The following is a 17,759-nucleotide window of genomic DNA, read 5'->3' on the forward strand; positions in this document are numbered from 1 at the left end:
CAAGACACCGCCTCTGCAGACATGGCACTGACGGCAGGCGGCGGGCAGGGATCCCATGAGAAAGTCGGTAACATACATGACCGGACAACCCTCCGAGACTTGAGACTAACCCCGGGCCGCGGGTATCAACGCTTCATACCTTATCTAACCGACGAATGATCCTCGTTCATGCCGGCCGCTCCCGATTGAGCAAATCATAATATGTTCCGGAACCAAGGTTGTCTTTTTTCGGCGGAGGCCATTGGCCTTCATCCTGCTGGAGTAATTGAGCTCGAATATAATTGATGCCCAGTCCGCAGCCACGGTATCGACTCATCGTTACAGGTTATTCCTGCGCAATTTGGACAGACCTAACGGTGAGTAGCATCAATGGTTAGTAACCATATACGGAGTACTAATATTCTTGCTCGCCGTTGTTGTGAACGAAGACTCACTTTCTGTGGTATGTCTCCAGCGCTGAGGTGACAATGCCGGCTATGGCAAGTACCTTCTCCTCTTCGAATTTCCGTGCGACTAGTTGCAGGCCAACCGGCGCGCCGTGGTAAACGTCCGAATCGTCTGAAACCACGATTAGTGAGCGTGCCATCTCAACAAAAGAGCTACCAGGGACGGTGAACATACAGGCATCCCAGTTCAGCTTGTCAATATCGTTCAACGGCTGATAGGAATCGTCGACGAGGTCGACGGCCTTGTCCGCCTTTGTGACCGGGATCGCTACTGCGCTGTAGTTCAAGAGATTGATGACCTCGGTATATGCTTGCCGCAAGTAGCTGTTTAGCTTCGCTAAAACACAGTGAGCTGGAGGTAGTTAAAGCATTTCGTACCTGTGTGATAGTACTTCCCCGGTACCACAGCGGCGTGCGGCGCCACCGGCATGATGACTGCGTCCACGACATGGCCGTCTACAGCAGTTGAGTTCCAGTAGTCAGAGTACGCCAATTCATACTCAAGACCCTCGACTGTCAAGCTCTGATACTCCAGAAGGGGTATCGGTGGCCGCAGTTTGAAGCTTTCTTGCAGGTCCGGAATCAGGGGTTCGCCGGATCGGCTGAGGTGGCTGTGGACGTCATGGGCACCGTCGGCAAGGAGAAATGCAAGCTGTTCAACCCTACTCTCAGCTTGGACTCGGAGACTCTTCCACATGAACTCGATCGCCTAGCCTTTGACGTACATGGATTTTCTTGGCAGTGGCATGCAGTGGAGGGTTCCAGTCAACAACCTGCAGGCGCAATCAGGAAATTAAAGGATTTTGATATGGCAGACATAAGCAATGTACGCTTACCTTATGCCCAGCTTGTCTCAGAGCATTTACAACGTCGCGGATGCCCCTCAAAATGGGAGGGTGCGGCCTCAGGGCACCGTCAGTCCTAAGCAGTTGAGTCAGCTCTGTTCTTGTTGACGCAGGGGCTTTGGTCATCGTACGTACCATAGCACGCCAAGTTTCAGGGGCTTTTCGGAGAGGATTACCACCCCGTCCTTGTCGGCACGACTGCGATACTCGTTGATAACTTCCTGGCGAAAAGGTATGGGGACTACGGCGGGGTCTCGTTCCCATGGACGCGTGGACAGCACAGATTGTAACGCCAGCTCCAAGCTTCCCAGCGAGGTGCTAAGAAAGCCAACGGCCGACCGGTATGTGTTTTGTCCGGGGTTAGTATTGGCTACGCCGCGATATGAGAGGCGCTCTGGAGTTGGCTTGAGAGCGAAGAGGCCGTTGAAGGCGGCGGGAATACGGACTGAACCGCCAATGTCGGTGCCGACACCAAGAGTGCTACCACGAAGCGCCTGAAGAGCTCCCTCGCCGCCGGATGAGCCACCGCAGGACAGGTTCTGGTTGTGCGGGTTGAGAGTCTGGCCAATGATGTTGTTCTTGGTCTCGCCGAAAAGTAGCGTCTGCGGCAGGCTGGTCTTGCAGAAAAGTACGGCGCCGAGGGAGAGGAGCTCGGTTGTGATTTGGCTTTCGACCTGATGTGCCTGACTTGGATGTTTGATGCCCAGGTTGCTTCCAATCCATCCCACATACCCCATCGTCGTGTCGACCCCTTCTACGTGGAACTGGTCCTTCAAACTGACTGGGAGCCCATGCAGAGGACCGAGGGTTCTTCCGGTCTCTGCATAGAAAGCATCCAATTCCCTGGCCCGATCCAGCGCTTTGTCGAAGAAAATCTCGTGGAGGCAATTGTTCTGCCATACGAAGAGACGTCAGTCAAAGCGCGGTTTGGGGGAGGAGCGAACATAGACTTGCTATCTGATGGGCAATTGGCGCTGTCTTACAGAATGCCGTCGTGACGGAGACGGCACTGCGCTGGCCGGATCTGATGCCGTTCACGATATCGACGCTTTCTTTCGAAATGATGGATATCTCATCGGCATCGAGAAACTGTTGAACAAAGGGTCCTGTGAGGTCGCGTTGGTTCTTGGCCTTGGCCAGGTCAGCGGGAGCCAGTCTCCAAGCCTGGGGGATTTTGCTCAAAGTGTCTGCTCGCTTCGCGGCTGCCCGAATTTCCCAGGGCACAGGTTGCGTTACCATCTCGCGGCGTTATGCTGGCGAGGACCAGGATAAGGTGGGTATGAAGGGCGTCAACGTACACGAGCAAACGTGAGAAGCTGTTCTTGTGCGAACTTGAAGTTGGGGTTCAAGTCTACACGTTCCCTCCATTCTCGGCTGGATTCGGCCTTGAAAGGAGGGGTGTGGCACCATACCCGTACACGGAGAGGAAGTTGCGATACAACACAGGATCCCAAACCCACGTCTCGGGAGAAACCACTTACACCGAGCACTTCTTCCCAATATCCATTCGCAAAAACATGCCCGGCCACTTCTCCCCATTAGGCTTCTCAACCACAAACCTGTCCACTCTCTTGAAACCTTGTGCCTCATAAAACCTGTGTCTCAATCAGCATCTCAACCCACCTAAACCCACCTAAAATTCTTTCCCGCTCACACACCCCTATCCCACCCCCAAGGTCTTTCCAGGAAAAAAGTAGAAAATTTACGTACCTAACCAATTTCTCTTCATTCCCCGCCCAACAGTCCACGTACATCACGCCCATCCCCAGTTCCCTCGCCGCCCATTCGCGCGCATACTCGACCAGCGCAGCCCCGGCACCTTTGCGATACGCTTTCGTCGCCTCCCTAAAATCCGTGACGAGAATCTCCAAGAACATAAACGGCCCCTCGTCCCCAGCCAGCACTCTGCTGGTAATGTCCTGCAAGTGCTTCTGGTCACACACATACTGAGGAAAATAACCCGCACGCAGCGTCGCCGCGCCGACGGGGACCCTGGACTCCTCCTCCCCGCTCCCGCTCGGCGGCAAGAGCGCTTCAGCAATCAAGACGCGCAAGGGCGAACCGGAACCGGAGAGACGGTATTTTTCAGCGTCGGCAATGGCGGTGATGTGGCGGGTGACCAAGTCGGGACGGGAGGTGGACAGCGGGGTGGTGCCCCATTGGGTGGCGCTCCCAATGCTGGCGAGGTGCGGGATGCACGAGTCGAAGGCGGATGAGATGAACATGGCGTCCGTGTCTGATGGGGAGGTGATGGCGTCGCGGATGTGGAAAGGCATGATTGTGTGATCGAGGTTTTATGGTGACTGGTGGGATAAATATGGGATAATATGAAATGAAGTTGGTGTGACTGGAGAGGGAAACTGGGGAAACATGTGCGATCCAGCTGTTTTGTACATAAGCAGTCGTATGTTGACGCGCGATTCGGGACGCAAGTCCCGACTCCGGGCCGGGATGGAACTAGTGATTGCCTGTTTTGGCAGGTGATCACAGCGGGTGGTGATCGATGCTACGGCCCGAGTTAGGTACTGTACGAAGCCGAGCCTCTTGGAATGGTGCTAGGGAATGATATGATCAGATTATCAGCGCTACCGCTTTTCACGCAGAGACCTCGGATTCGGAGCACCTCAAAACCATGGAGCAGCTCCTGATACGATACGCACCGGGGAGCCCACGTTATACACCCTGGCGCATCCAAACGAGGCAGTTTGAGTAGTGATCTCCGTTTGGGGCAGTGAGTGTTAAAAAGGGGGGTGGCGGCGCCTTCGTCTCACTGTTCACAGCTGAGGAACTGCAACGCAATGTGTAAATGACGTAACCCGTTAATAAGACAATCATCATTCCGACATGGAGATGCTAAGTTTGACCAACCACTGATCTTCATTACTTGCGGGTTGCTTTCGCAATAATAAATAACCTCGCACAGGATTTAACGACCTGGTCGTAGTAATATCCAGCGTTGTCAGCACAGCTCCAAGCTCCGAGCGCAACCGGTTCCTGAACTCGACGGCCGCGAGCGAGTCGAGACCATACACGCACAACTGCTCGGCCTCTACAGGCTTGCGGAGGCGTAGCATCTTGAACAGCCACGCGCTAACAGCCTTGACGGCGAGGTCCAAGACAGCACCCGGATCCCGCACAGAGGAGCTCAGCAAGAGCTTGAGTGCCCGGACGTCCTTTGACTCGTCGTCGTTCTTCCCTGCGCCGCTACCTCCCGTCTTCCCGTCTTCCCCTCGCCGGCCCCATCCGCAACGAAAACGCGTGCAAAGCGCGGGTCGGCCCGCAGACCCGAGTGGCTTGCCTGCGGAATCTCGAGGCCCGTAACCATGTGCTCAAGACTAGTCGAGCTGACGGGTTGGGGATTCTGCTGGAGAATAGAGAACTGAACCATTTTGCAGAGCATGTCCTCGTTGATGAAGGTCATGACGCTATCCTTGTACCGCTCAAAGACATCATCGCGATCGACCATGAAGCCAACGTCCTCGACGACCCCGAGGTTGCTGGTGTGGGCGGGCAGGCCGAGCCGGTATCGATAGGCGGGGAAGGAGTCGAGGAAGGCGTTGGCAGCAACGTGTTGGCCTGCGCGCGGCCGCCCAGCACGCTGGCGATACTGGACAGGGAGGTGAAGGAATCCTGGCGAAGGCCACGCTCGAGAACGACTGTGTGGACGTGCCAGGTTCCCTGCACCTTGCAACCCAAAACGGCATGGTACTCGTCGACTGGTCATGGACGAGAAGGGTCGGTCCTAATCGGGTAATTATTGTGTGAGTGGGGAGACTGGGGACTCGGACGGCCGGGGAGAGAAAAAGAGGAAAAAGACCAAACTACTTACCAAGGGTACCATAGCGCCCTGAATAATCCCGACGACAGGAACGGTAGTCTCTGAGAATGCCCTCCGCACGTCTTCCAGAGCTGTAACATCCCCCCCAACAGGTCGATCTGGCTCCCCAGGTTGCGGATATGTCGGATGTCGATCTGTGACCTCAGATCGTCATAACCACTCCGCGACATGGTCGCGATGTGCTTGACGCCACGCTTCGCAAGGTCCACGGCCAGGCTAGCGCACAGGCCCCGGAGTCCACTGACGACCAGGTAGCACACATCGTCGCGATATGTCGCTGTCCTCGGAGCGGGCCGAACCTGGATGGCGTGATTAGCGTATGGACAAGAATCATACGCTCTAGGTGCTCTCTCGCTGCGTGCTAAAGGCAAACCAGGGCGTGCTGATATGTTCACCCCTTACCTGAACGTAGTGAGGCTTCCCGCAGGGTTGATCCGAGCCCGACGAAAGAACCAACTTGCCGATATGTTGTCCTAAGCACAGGCGAATCAGTGCGTCCTGAACTTGATCAAAACCAAGTCTTTGCAGAGGGAAAATAGGCTTGATCTTCCCCTCATCAAGAAGCTTGAATAAACGGGAGAATAAACTGGATTTTGGGAAACCGAGTTAGTCTGGCAAGCTTGACCAGCCGCGCAAAACGGTTCAGTTCAAAGACATACCGGGCTACCACTTCACCCCATCTCGTAAACAGCGACAAGTCGAGAGCGTGGAAGGAAGCTCCGCGGTTGAACGGCCCCATGGGCAGCCGATTCTGGTCACTGATATCCCGTTTGCCGATCTTGACCAGCGTACCACCAAAGGCTACGGTGTTCCACGATGCCTCGAGGAGATCTCCGGACAGTGAGTTCAGCACAAGGTCTACGCCGTGCCCGTCCGTGGCCTCCATGATCTTGCGCTCAAACTCGGCAGTCCGCGACGAAAAGATGCGATGGGAAGGGATTCCAAATGCGTCCTGCAGAAAGACACGTTTCTCGTCATTCCCCACGGTAGCGTATATCTGTGTAAATAAGGCGTGAGCAAGACGACATGCCAGACACCCACTTGGATGGGCTGTACTTACCTCGGCACCCATATACCGGCAAATCTGCATCGCCGCGTTTCCAACGGCACCAGCCGCAGAATGAATTAGAACACGTTGACCTCGTTTCAAATTTCCCAGGTCGAACAAGGCATACAGGCTGGTAAGATACGCGACCGGCAGTGACGCGGCGACGTCAAGAGACATGGCGTCGGGAATGGCGTAGACGGCCTGCATGGGAACGTGGACCCTGTTGGCGAAACTCCCTTTCTGCAGGAAGACAACGCGCTGGCCGGGCTTGAAAGCGGACGACGGGACGCCGGCGCCGACGCGGCTGACGATGTTGGCTCCTTCCAACCCAAGCTTATGCTGGTTTCCGGCGGCCCACCCCATCGCTACGGCGACGTCCTTGAAGTTCACTCCCGCAGCGCACACGTCCACCTCGATGAATTCGTTGGGTGGTGGCGGGAGCCCGGCGTTGGGCTTCTCTTTGCAGTGCAAGAAGTCGATGACACCGCGGCGTTCGGCCCGTACCCAAAGCATGGTGCAGGACCACGGTGACCACCCTGATCGTAGACACCGGCGTGGAAGTCAAGTCGACGAGGCGGCCGGCCGTTGACATGTTCAGACTTGACCTCGTCGTGCTGGTCGTCTTTTAACACTCGTGACGTGTAGACTAGCCCGGCCCTCTCGACAAACTCGCACTCGTTCCGATACTCTTCTGCTGGGGAAGCCAGATGGTTGAGACAGGCCTCGACATCACCCACGGCTGCCGCGTAGTCACCGTTCTCGTGTTCCTCGACGTCGAGCGTGACGATCCGTAGATGAGGTTCTTCGTTCCTGATGACGCGCAGCAACCCGTGGGAGGTGGCTCGGTGAGGCCTCGAAACCTCCAATTGGGAGCCGCTCGTGACCCAGAGGATGTTGCACTCCTTTTGAATCAGCTCCTGCAGCATGTCCCACTGGTGAGGTGACTACTGAATTGACAGGAGAAGCGTCCCAAAGCTCGTCCACCACCAAAGCATTGCTGCCCGGCTCAATGTCGGTTGTAGAAGTTGCACGGCCACCACAGGACTGAGACTCTCTTGGAAGAGTGCAAACTCATCCTGGTGACTCTAGAGCCTCAGACAAACAAGGCCGTGCAAGCTCGGTTGGACAGCAGGCACAGCACTGGCAATCTCTGCCCAAACGATGCCCGGTACTCGACTGCTCTGCCTGGAAAGGAGTTTTATGTTGGAGAAGCCGAGATGTTCCAGCACCGTCTGCCACTCGTCGCCCGCGGTATCAGAGGAGGCGTCGGTGCGGGACAACGATCTGCCCCGGCTTCTTGAGTGCAAGAACCGCGGCCTCCAACATCCGATGCCACCGCAGTTCTGTCATTTCGCCTGATGTTGACGTGGTCTTCAAGAGGACTAGGTCCGCGGTGCCAGCGGTCTTCTTGCCGAAGCGCTCGACGGCGGGGTCCGCCAGCTGAAAAATGACGCGTGGCAGGCCGGTGTGGCGGTCCCGCATTGTCAAAGGGTTCTCGCATCGCTCGAGACGCAGCAGTAAGTTGACTGAACGAGTCTTTTTGCAGGAGACGACGGGCTGGTGCCGTCCAACCACAAGCAAGACGTGTCGGAGGGGTTGGTGTTCACCTCGAGGATGTGAAGGCTCGGTTGCCTGTGGAGGAACAGGTCGAGAATACGCTGAACCGAGTCCAGCTGCTGCTGCTGTAACGTCGCGGCCAGACCCGTCGCGTCCGAAAGCGACAGGTCAACGTCCCACACAAATGTCGCATACATGTGCTAGGTCGAGCGATCGCCCACAGCCTCCAGCGTCTCATAGCTCACCCCTTCGGCCACCAGGACGGTGGAGCATTTAGCAGGGTCATAGATCCCCCCGGGCATTTTGTTGTAACGGGCATCGCGCTCGGAACCGACGCCAATGTGATACGCCTGCGTCGAGACCGCGCAGTGTCCCCTGGGAGCGCGAGACGCGGAAACGAAGAGGCTGTCGATGCTGGCGGGGACGATGACGAGGCCGTCATGGCGACTGCCCTGGACCTGGCGGACGGGAAAGCCGCAGAGTTGCAGGAAGCTGTCGAAGTACAGGAGGTGGATCGGGTACGACGACTGCCCGTAGGTTGAGGCGGCGGGGTCCATGGACAGCACAGCGCAGGTCCGTCGGTCGCCCCATAGCCACTGGAAGTCGACCACTCATTGGAAGCTGGGCCCGTAGTTGTATCCAATCAGACTGGCGTCCCGGTATGCGTGGCTGCCCGGCACGGCGTACTCCAGAGGTCCAAAGGCTCCCCGCGGCGACGGTGACATTGATGTGGACTGCGTATGCTGTTCAATCCGGATCAGCCCAACACAGTGGGTGGACCAGACGTCGGCATCACGCCGCCGCTCCAGGATGCGGAACTCGTGCCACTGACTAGGGGAGTTGTATGCGCGGTTTAGACCAAGCACAATGCTTGTATCCCCGGAGGACATGGCATTTCCAAGTACCAACCCCCTGAGAAACTTGACGTTTTGGAGGCGGTAATGGAATCTGCATCACCCTCAGCAATCTCGTCGTTCATGACGCTGTACTGATAAATGGCCTCGATAGCAAGGGCGATGTATCCAGCGCCGGGGAAGATGACCTGGCCTCTCACGTCGTACTCACGGAGCCAGGGCAGTGTGTCCAGCTTGAGGACCTGGCTCCACACTGGGGACGTCTAGGGGACGCCGAGCACTTTGGAGCCGAGCAAGTCGTGCGTGGGAAACCGTCGGAATCGCCAGTATCTGTTGCTCAGAGATTCATGCCAGTAGGCGACCGAGTGGTTTCACTGGTAGTTTGGCAGGTCGATGATGAGGGACGGCTTGTCGAACTCTGCGTCTTGGGAATCCGGATACCCATTGGCCTTGCTCAAATCGGCCGGACTCCCACAAGCCCACAGGACACCGGCAACGCCCAGCAGCGCGTGGACCGCCTCGGGTCCCCTTTTTGCTGCCGAGACGTACTGAACCTTCGTGTCGGCGCCTTTCACAGTCTCGAGTGTCTGCGTCACAGGTCCGGCGAGGGCGTTGGAGGGTCCGATCTCAATCAGGAGCTCGGAGCCATGCTTCCCAGAAACCATGGCGGAAAGAGCATCGGAGAAGCGCACTGGGCTCACCATGTTCGTCCGCCAGTAGCCATGCTCGAACAGGTCCGCCGTGTCCGTCATCTCCCCGCCGCTTACCGACGAGAATACAGACACGTGGACCACCGCGTCCGTTGCGGTAAGCTGACACTGCTCCCGCATCAGCCGTTCATACTCGACCGCGACGGGCGCCATGTACTCGGAATGGTGGTAAGCCGAGTCGACCTGGAGTGCCCTGACACAGCGGCCGCCGCTTTTGACGGCGTCTTGAACCCGCTGGAGTGCGGTCTGCGGGCCGGACAGCGTCGCACTTCCAGGGCTGTTGTAGCAGGCGATCTGGACCGACGGCTCGCGGTCGAGATACGGCGCCACGTCTTCGGCGGAAGCACCGACAGCGAGCATTCCGAGCCGTTCCGCATCCACGCTTGTGCGCCGAGTGCATTCACGTTGGGAGGCCAGGCTCCGGAAGTACGCCAGCTTGATGGCCTCAGACGGCGTGAGTCTGCCAGCTGCCGCGGCAGCGGCAATCTCCCCCGACGAGTGGCCAACGACCCTGCGCGGCTGAATTCCCCAATCACGCAACACTGCTAACATGGCAAGCTGCAGCGCGGTGGTGAGCGGCTGAGCCAGCTCGGGGAGCCGCAGCCGTTGGGCGTCCATGTCTTCCGTCAGAGGTTCCAACAGCGACCACGACGGCGGAGGGTCTACCTCGTCCCGGAGGACTCGGTCCAGCTGCCGGACACACTCCTCCGCAGCGGGAAAGGTTTCGACCAGGCTCTTCCCCATCAGGCTCCATTGCGCCCCCTGACCAGTGAAGACGAAGCCGATCCTTGAGGGTTGAGCCCGCTGTTTGCCAGTGCTCACCAAGCCAGGCGTGATATTAGCGACATGCTCGAGCGAGGGAGCGACAAAATGAGCTCGATGAAGGTGCCCGGTGCGCTTCTCGGAGAGCGTGTAAGCGACATCGCGCAGCTTACAGCTCACAGCAGGGTTGACGAGGTGCGCCGACAGGGCCTCGACGTTTTCAGGGACGACTTGTCGTTCGCCGGGACACCAGCAGGTACGGGCGGCCGTCTTCCCGCGACTCGGCGTCGTCGTTCTTTCTGAGTAGGCCGGATGCATGCTGATTCGCCGTCCACGACGAGACAAATCTCTTGCGATAGGTGCCCGCAACAGACTCGGGAAGACACGAGTCCAGTTGCTCCAGCACGGCGTGTGCGTTGGCACCTCCGGATCCAAACGAGTTGATGCGCGCTCTCCTAGTAGCGTACGATGTCGGCCACCGAATGCGGGTTCCAACAATGCGGACACGGCTGCCTTGAAAATAGATACGCGGATTGGGCGTGATGAACGTCGGGTTGCCGGGAATAATGCCGCGCTCAATGGCAAGCACGGCCTTGATCAAGCCGGAGAGGCCGGCCGCCGGCTCCGAATGGCCGACATTGCTCTTGATGGATCCGATAATGAGCGGCTCGTCGGCGGCTGAACGCGTCGGAGCAATACCGAGGCAATGCCCGCTACTTCGATGGGATCGCCTGCCAGCGTGCCGGTGCCGTGGCATTCCAGGTAACCTGTCTCGTTCAGGTTGGCGATACCCGCTCTCTGATAGGCAGCCTGCATCGCATGCGCGTGTGCCTTCGAGCTTGGGTATGTCAAACCCGGGGTGCGTCCCTCGCTGTTGGTCGCTGTGCCTCGGATGACAGCCCGGATTGGGTCACCATCCCGGATGGCATCGCTGAGCCGCTTGAGGAAGACGACATTGATAGCCTCGCCTCTCACGTATCCGTCCGCCTTTGCGTCAACCGTGTGGCATCTTCCCGTGGTCGAGAAGGCGCCTCCCATCGGACCAGAATCCAGAATGGCGCCGGGATCCATGAAGAGCAGCAAGCCGGCCACGAACATGCCATCGGCTTGGTGTGATTGCAGGTAGGAGCACGCCATATCGATGGCGATGAGTGTTGAGGAGCAGGCGGTATTTAGGGTTATGCTACGAGGCATTGTCAACTTGCATTCGATTGAAACTGCACAGCATGTGGCGATGCCCAGGAGGAAGGGTTCGCGTACCTGGGCCCCGTGATATCCAAGAAGTGGCGGATCCTGTTGCTGAGGATGGAGCGGCTGAGGCCTATGCTCGTCCCAGGGACTTGATCTTCTGGATCTCTCGTAAAGCCGGCCTCATACTCTGGAATACGCCGAAGCGACAATCGTTGAACAAGCCATCCATGAACAGAACAGGTTGGAATAGGGAACGATCCTCACCACAAGTATTGGCTCCCACGAGACAGCCTATTTTTGCCCCGCGAATGGACTCCAACGGAAGGCCGCAGTTTTCGTGCACTCGTAGACAGCCTCGAGCAAGAGCCGATGTTGCGGATCCATCGCAATCGCATCGGCATAACTGGTGTTGAAGAAGGAAGCGTCAAACTTGGCGAGGTCGGTGTCCTCGAGAAACATGCCGCCGGGCGTGGGTATGGTCCCGGGCCGGCCTGTTCCGTCGTAGTGCCCAGAGAGGTTGAATCGAGTCTTGGGCGGCTGGCTGTCGGCCACTGAGCCCTGCATGAGGAATTCCCACAATGCCTGCGGCGTGTTGCAGCGTTCGGGGAGTCAACAGGATATGCCCACTACCGCAACCGGCATTTGCTGGGGGGGACCAGAGGGTGCAACATTTTCGCTGTCGCCATTTGCCACGGTTTGAAGACTGGAGGGATGGGAAAATCCATTGCCTTCAGTCGTCATGGTTTCGTTTCTTCGAGGAATGGCCGTGATGGCCGTCGAAGCTGAAGAGACTGCTTCGACACGGCGAGTGTTGATGGTGTCGGGTTGACCGCACCGCATAGGTTTATATGATGATGGGTGTTTGGTGCTCAAGCATTGGGCGATGTCGCAGCCGCCACTCGCAAAACTCGTTGGATTTCTCGGACTATCCCATGGTTCCTATGGTAAGCTAAAACGACTGACAGGGTTGCCCTGAGCGATTTAGGTACTCTAATGTCCGGTAGAAGGATCAGGTACTTTATGCATCCATGTTCTAACTGGCCTACTAGAACCTGCGATGCTGCTGCCAACAATGGAGAACACTGCATGGTAGCAGCGACGTTTACGTGAAATTTGGGTCGGTGCCACCTGACTGCCTTGCTTCGGACTGGGCAGCAGCTCGGATTTCATTACATGTGACACTGTACCTCGGACTCCAAATGGATTTCGAGGTACATATCATGAATCTCAGGGTCGCTCTGCAGAGATTAGGAGATTCTCCCTGTCAACTTGGAAGATCCAACCGTCCAGTGTGACAGTCTCCGATCCATCAACATTCCGACCACTTAACCCGCGCGGTTGAGGCACATGCATACTACTACACCAGCTATATGTAAGATACCTTAGGTAAGCGTCTTGCCCTTTCAAGCTGAAACCTTCAACCAGGTCGGCGGAGTTGTATTCTCGACGACGATACACGTAGCGTTGGAGAAAACTGCTGCGCGACTTCACACAAAGTCCGACACCCTCGGCGCCCTTCAGATTTTGCTTGCTGTCCCCTGTGTCCCGAAACTGGGTCGGCACAGCAATGCCTTCAACCTTGAATATGGAACCATGCAGTGACAACGGTGCTACAAATGTCGAGCTTCATTCGTCAGACGGTATCACCCTCCGGGGTTTCCTGTTCCCAACGGCAGGAAGAGGTCCAGCAATCATCATGACCCCGGGAGTTCAGTACCTTACCAAACCTCTTTACAGACGCTTAACGTCTTGCTGACACGCAACCAACTCAGAGCTAAACATGCCTGTGCACGGTCTGTACTTGGAAGCCGCCAGGGCATTCCAAAAAGCCGGCATCACAGTGCTGCTCTACGACAACCGAGGCGTTGGCGCCAGCGACGACACACCAAGGGGCGAGGCGAACGCAGCCAAGCAGACAGAAGATCTCCACGAAGCCGTGTTCTTTCTGAAGCGCTTCCCAGCGGTCGATGCCCGGCGCATCGCGCTTGGGGTTATTCATTTCCGGGGCATGCGCCCTGGCCGCCGCAGCGTTGGACAGGCGCATCAAAGCCGTTGCCGCCATCTGCCCGGCCGTGCCGTTCGACTTGGACAACCAGGCGAAGCGAAACCACTTCCTCGCCCTCGCGATGCGCGACATCGAATCCCGTGCAAGAGGCAACCCGCCGCTCTGTATGGCCCTTGTGGGCTGGGCGACGAGGACGACACGGTCTATGACTATCGTCTGTTCAGGTGCACCAACGCCATGACCGTGGACGACGTTGTCAGCACCTTGGAACGGATTCCGGGCTTTAGCAACCAGATCCCCGTTCGGGCATTCTACAACATGATTTCCTGGGCCGTTCGAGAACTTGGTACAGTGTGTGGCGCCGACACCGGTGCTCCTAGTGACGGCCGAGAACGAAGAGCTTCCGTATGTGAAGCGGAAATACGGCGTCATCTACGACCATCTCACTGGGCCGAAAGAGTTGTATGTTGTGCCAGAGAAGGGCCATATGGATGTGCTCAACGTGGATGAGAGGTTTGACGAGACTGTCAAAGTACAGGTGGAATTCCTGGCCAAGTACCTGATCTAATCAAGAGCTGTTAGACTGGTTACAAATGACCGCGGAAGCGCATCACCCCTCGGATGCCTCCTAGGACCAAACTCGGCACAGGCACGAGAACTGGAGAGAGCTGGGTATACACCCCAACTCTTTGTATCCAAGCATTCCAAGCAATAAGATACCCTGGCGGTCATCTGACAGTAGCAATTGTGTACGCGGGGCGCAGCAAGGCAGCGGCCAACTCATCAGCAATCGCTGGCCAAGCCCGAACATGAGGTATTCATGGTCCAATTCCTCAGATTGGTCCGAAGCTGAGCGACAAGGCGCAGCCGATTGTTATCAATTTACTTGAGAATTCTCCGGCCAAACGGCTCCCCTTCTTCGAATCGAAGTTTGTGCAGTTTTCTTCGTTGGCTCAACTTCATGATGGCGCCTAGGGCGTCGTTCACGGAGCCCGTCAGCGTGCCGGCCTACCGTGCCACACAAAACAACATGCCTTCCGGCCCAGCATCGCGGCTGATGAAGCGATAACCTACCGTGGCTCGCGAGGGCCGTAGCCAAATGAACAAATGCCGTTGAAATTTGAGTAATTGGGCCAGACACGCTGACTGGCTTGGCGGGGTGGATGTTCTGCGCTGAAACCTCAGAAGGGGATCATTCTACCCAGGATCCATTTGGATCTGGGCGAATTGCAACCCTATATGGCCATAAGCTTGGGGAAAAATTGGAAAACATCAGTTGAGAGCTGGGGAATAGCGCCGTTCAACTCCGGAATGGCTACAGAGTAGAGTCACGCTACGCTACTATCCATATATAGGAAAATACACATGGTAATCACTGCGAGAGACAGTTGTCAGCAGGTTGGTCGACCGTCGCCGACTGACGACGAAGAAGAAGATAAATAAGGGCCGGTGGTCAAGCTATCAAAGGGTCCCTGGTCGCGAGCCCATCAACCCCAAGCTCCTTCTGATACGTCAAGACCTAACTTTACTCAGAGAACAACCCAGTATGCTCGCTAAGTTCTGCCTCCGTGGCCTGAGCACTCTGAGCTCGCGCCGGCTGGAGAATCATGGGCGTCCCGAGGCTAAAGCTGCAACGTCTCTGCCGCGCGGAGGTGCCACTACCTTCCTTCATCGTCATCTCGGGCGACCTGACCAATGGGGCGGCCGAGACTCGCAGCTCGACCAGCTGGCCGGATCGTTCGACGAGTTTAGACCGGGCATCGCCAGCATGGACGAGGGCACCTAGAGCCACACTTCGCGGTCGCCGGGGTGTCTCCAACCTACTTCAGCATCGTCGCGGGTGCGGCGAAGCTCGATTAGGAGCTAGGCGGCAGTACCTACGTCAAATGGGGCTACTCGTACAGCACGCTCTTGTCCCGGCAGAACAACCCACCGGAGCCAAGCCCCGACCCGGAACCCAAGCCCGAGGCCGAGGAATAGCCTGACCCGGAGTGCGACTGCGAGCGCCCAGAGCACAACTGTTTTGGCTGTGCATGCGGCATAGTAGTGTGTACCTCGAAAGAGTATAGGCGTTGGGTCGCGACTTTCACCACCTAGGTCCGTTTTGAGGTCCGTTGTCGGGGTCAGCATGCGGCAAGAAAAGGCTCTAAGTTACAAAATATTGTGAAAATTTCCCTATCCAGAGCCCCTACGCAGAAAATAGTAAGGTACCTACCTATGTAGCTATACAAACGCAGTGTAGAACTGACTTGAGTTGTGGCTATGCCTTGGATATGACGCTGGTATACGAGATCTGTGCATGGCGATATGTTTCATGGCGTGCTTCCCTTATAACAAAGTCCGTGTCGCATCAAGGATGGTTCTTCGGCCCGGAATCAACTGCCGCGCCCTTCGGATGTCTTCGATGGAGTCATCCTGCGTCCGCTCTCGGGGCATTTTCTCCCTACCCCACATGCACATGCCGCTGCTTTCCAGGGTATTAGTACAAGTCAAATAATTGCCCTGTATCTTTGGCACTCCGTGAGTGGTAAACATCAGTAGACCCAATGTTCGCACATACCCATTGTCAGCGACTCAAAGATGGCAACCATTGCTCGACACTCACGTAACTCTGCGGACATCGCCCTCTCCAGCATGCCGCCCCACCGTCACACCCACTCTGACGGCCCCGTTGCAGTGTCAGAGGATGCCCCGAACGAGGGCCCCAACACGTTCAACTCCCCCAGCGGAAGCCCGTTTCGCCGAGAATCCAGGGAGGCCGCATCCCTCTCCAACGTCGCAAACCTCGAAGATGTCCCTCCCGACGGCGGCTACGGCTGGGTGTGCACCTTTTGCGTCTTCATGATCAACGCCAACACCTGGGGCGTGAACTCGGCATATGGCGTCTTCCTCGACCGGTACATGACGTGGGAATCGTTCAGGGACGCCACCAAGTTTGAGTATGCCATGATCGGGGGGCTGTCCATCTCCCAGGCCCTGCTGATCTCGCCCTTGACCGCCCTTCTGCAGAAGCGCATCGGTACGCGGCTTACCATGTTGCTCGGGGCAGTGGTGGTGTTCGCCGGTCTGTTCTCGGCATCGGTTGCGTCGCGAATCTGGCATCTCTTTCTGTCGTTTGCCTTCTGCTTCGGCTGGGGAATGGGGCTGATTTACATTCCGGTGAGCGCTTGTTACTCGGAAGGCTCCAACGATTGACTCAAATTTCGCTGATCGTTGTCATTAGGCCATGAACCTCCTCTCCCCCTGGTTCTCCTCCCATCGCAGCTTGGCCGTCGGCTTTGCCACCTCGGGAGCCGGCCTGGGAGGGCTCGCGTACAGTCTCATCGCGGGCCGCCTGATCGAGGTGTCCGGCATCGCCTGGACCTGGCGCATCCTGAGCTTTACTTCGCTGGCCGCGAACGCCGTGTGTGCCCTGCTCCTCCGCGAGCGTCCGCCGTCGGTGTCCTCCTCGACGGCCGGCCGAGCCAATCGCTACTCGTTCAGCCCGCGCGACTTTCTCCGCATCCAGGTCTTCCTGATCCTCTGCTGGGGTTTTGTGACCGAGTTCGGCTATGTCGCGCTGTGGTACAGCTTGCCCAGCTACGCGACGTCGATCGGGCTCAATCCGTCGCAGGGCGCCCTCGTGCAGGCCTTGCTCAGCTTGGGTCTGGGGTTCGGGCGGCCCGTGGTGGGCTACTACAGCGACCGGGTCGGGCGAATCAACATGGCGTTGTGCATGACGTTGCTGTGCGGCGTCTTGTGTCTGACGGTCTGGATCCCGGCAAGGAGCTATGTAGGGTTGTTGGTGTTCGCGGCGACGGCCGGGGTGGTGTCGGGCACATTCTGGAGCACGGTCAACCCCATCCTCGCTGAAGTCGTCGGCATCGCCGAGGCGGGAAGTACGTACGGCGCCATCTGTTTTGCACTGGTGCTGCCAACCACGTTTGGCGAGGCGATTGCGTTGCAGCTTGCCAAGGGCGAGGGGATGCACCAGTTCTTGCCGTCGCAGATTTTTGTCGGCTCCATGTTCCTTGTTGGGTCGGTATTCCTGTGGTGCTTGCGGAGCTGGAAAATCTTTGAGATCGAGAGGAAAGCCGAGGATGAGCAGCGGTCCGTCTTGACCGATATGGAGACTGCTGGGACTGCGGCCATGAGGGAGGTAAGGAGCTCGCGTTGGCTGACGCCAAAGAGACTGTTTATGCCGAGGCGAGTTTGAAATTTGAAAGGACTTGGTTGGGGAAAGGCCGAGAACGTGGGGCGAAAGAGATGACAAGAGATGGCACCTTCTCACGATGCGACTCCGCCAAGCTGTTCCGACCGTGCTCCTCGAGAACTTCGTGGAAGCTGAGTTTAATCCGGGCGACGCCAAGCGGCTCATCGACGAGCTCCGCAGGATTTAGATCCGGACTCCGTTTATCGACCATGTCGGACCGCGAGGAGCAAGTCAGGTTCAGGAAGGTCAACAAGGGATTTTGTAAATCGTAATGACCGTTGACTTACAGCATGCTGCCGCAGCTAAACGCG

At 57.2% G+C, this 17,759-nt stretch overlaps 6 protein-coding genes across 6 annotated transcripts; 2 read left to right on the forward strand and 4 right to left on the reverse strand.

Moving 5' to 3' along the window:
• Positions 1-430: 430 nt before the first annotated feature.
• Positions 431-2,530, reverse strand: N657DRAFT_654385 (amidase; the record flags this gene model as incomplete). Its single annotated transcript, XM_062794500.1, has 7 exons — positions 431-558; positions 622-756; positions 825-1,098; positions 1,172-1,219; positions 1,283-1,367; positions 1,427-2,184; positions 2,246-2,530. 7 exons carry the CDS (start codon positions 2,528-2,530, stop codon positions 431-433), a joined length of 1,713 nt encoding a protein of 570 aa, XP_062649640.1.
• Positions 2,531-2,598: 68 nt separating this feature from the next.
• N657DRAFT_642615 (uncharacterized protein) lies at positions 2,599-3,690 on the reverse strand. Its single transcript, XM_062792381.1, has 2 exons — positions 3,002-3,690; positions 2,599-2,886 (listed from the first exon to the last, which is right to left on the reverse strand). Exons 1-2 carry the CDS (start codon positions 3,565-3,567, stop codon positions 2,769-2,771), a joined length of 684 nt encoding a protein of 227 aa, XP_062649641.1. The 5' UTR covers positions 3,568-3,690; the 3' UTR covers positions 2,599-2,768.
• A 435-nt stretch (positions 3,691-4,125) lies between these two features.
• On the reverse strand, positions 4,126-11,893 carry N657DRAFT_662264 (uncharacterized protein; the record flags this gene model as incomplete). Its single annotated transcript, XM_062795130.1, has 24 exons — positions 4,126-4,144; positions 4,223-4,506; positions 4,542-4,947; positions 4,984-5,033; positions 5,121-5,181; positions 5,220-5,428; positions 5,532-5,715; positions 5,789-6,126; positions 6,190-6,713; positions 6,749-7,121; positions 7,162-7,182; positions 7,281-7,461; positions 7,502-7,680; positions 7,710-7,934; positions 7,980-8,344; positions 8,384-8,682; positions 8,724-8,834; positions 8,964-10,270; positions 10,311-10,727; positions 10,760-11,243; positions 11,321-11,438; positions 11,516-11,564; positions 11,603-11,833; positions 11,879-11,893. 24 exons carry the CDS (start codon positions 11,891-11,893, stop codon positions 4,126-4,128), a joined length of 6,450 nt encoding a protein of 2,149 aa, XP_062649642.1.
• Positions 11,894-12,533: 640 nt separating this feature from the next.
• On the forward strand, positions 12,534-13,805 carry N657DRAFT_281257 (uncharacterized protein). Its single transcript, XM_062786609.1, has 2 exons — positions 12,534-12,637; positions 13,024-13,805. The coding sequence occupies exon 2, from the start codon at positions 13,032-13,034 to the stop codon at positions 13,764-13,766; it is 735 nt and encodes a 244-aa protein (XP_062649643.1). The 5' UTR covers positions 12,534-12,637; positions 13,024-13,031; the 3' UTR covers positions 13,767-13,805.
• A 935-nt stretch (positions 13,806-14,740) lies between these two features.
• On the reverse strand, positions 14,741-15,760 carry N657DRAFT_281296 (uncharacterized protein). Its single transcript, XM_062786610.1, has 3 exons — positions 15,472-15,760; positions 15,138-15,402; positions 14,741-15,069 (listed from the first exon to the last, which is right to left on the reverse strand). Exons 2-3 carry the CDS (start codon positions 15,384-15,386, stop codon positions 14,782-14,784), a joined length of 537 nt encoding a protein of 178 aa, XP_062649644.1. The 5' UTR covers positions 15,387-15,402; positions 15,472-15,760; the 3' UTR covers positions 14,741-14,781.
• Positions 15,761-15,836: 76 nt separating this feature from the next.
• Positions 15,837-17,451, forward strand: N657DRAFT_654387 (MFS general substrate transporter; the record flags this gene model as incomplete). The annotated part of the gene is made up of 2 exons (XM_062794501.1): positions 15,837-16,415; positions 16,480-17,451. The coding sequence occupies 2 exons, from the start codon at positions 15,837-15,839 to the stop codon at positions 17,449-17,451; spliced, it is 1,551 nt and encodes a 516-aa protein (XP_062649645.1).
• Positions 17,452-17,759: the final 308 nt, after the last annotated feature.

The sequence above is a fragment of the Parathielavia appendiculata genome, assembly GCF_033297405.1.
Source record: "Parathielavia appendiculata strain CBS 731.68 unplaced genomic scaffold N657scaffold_3, whole genome shotgun sequence".
NCBI classification, from domain to species: Eukaryota; Fungi; Ascomycota; class Sordariomycetes; order Sordariales; family Chaetomiaceae; genus Parathielavia; species Parathielavia appendiculata.

Bases quoted from the DNA above. Each gene is read 5' to 3' on its own strand.
- N657DRAFT_642615 (XM_062792381.1), bottom strand. From the start codon at position 3,567: ATGCCTTTCCACATCCGCGACGCCATCACCTCCCCATCAGACACGGAC. The intron at 2,887-3,001 runs GTACGTAAATTT...ATTGAGACACAG, and splicing joins AATGAAGAGAAATTGGTTAG to GTTTTATGAGGCACAAGGTT.
- N657DRAFT_281257 (XM_062786609.1), top strand. From the start codon at position 13,032: ATGCCTGTGCACGGTCTGTACTTGGAAGCCGCCAGGGCATTCCAAAAA.
- N657DRAFT_281296 (XM_062786610.1), bottom strand. From the start codon at position 15,386: ATGCTGACCCCGACAACGGACCTCAAAACGGACCTAGGTGGTGAAAGT. The intron at 15,070-15,137 runs GTAGGTACTGCC...AGTAGGTTGGAG, and splicing joins TACGAGTAGCCCCATTTGAC to ACACCCCGGCGACCGCGAAG.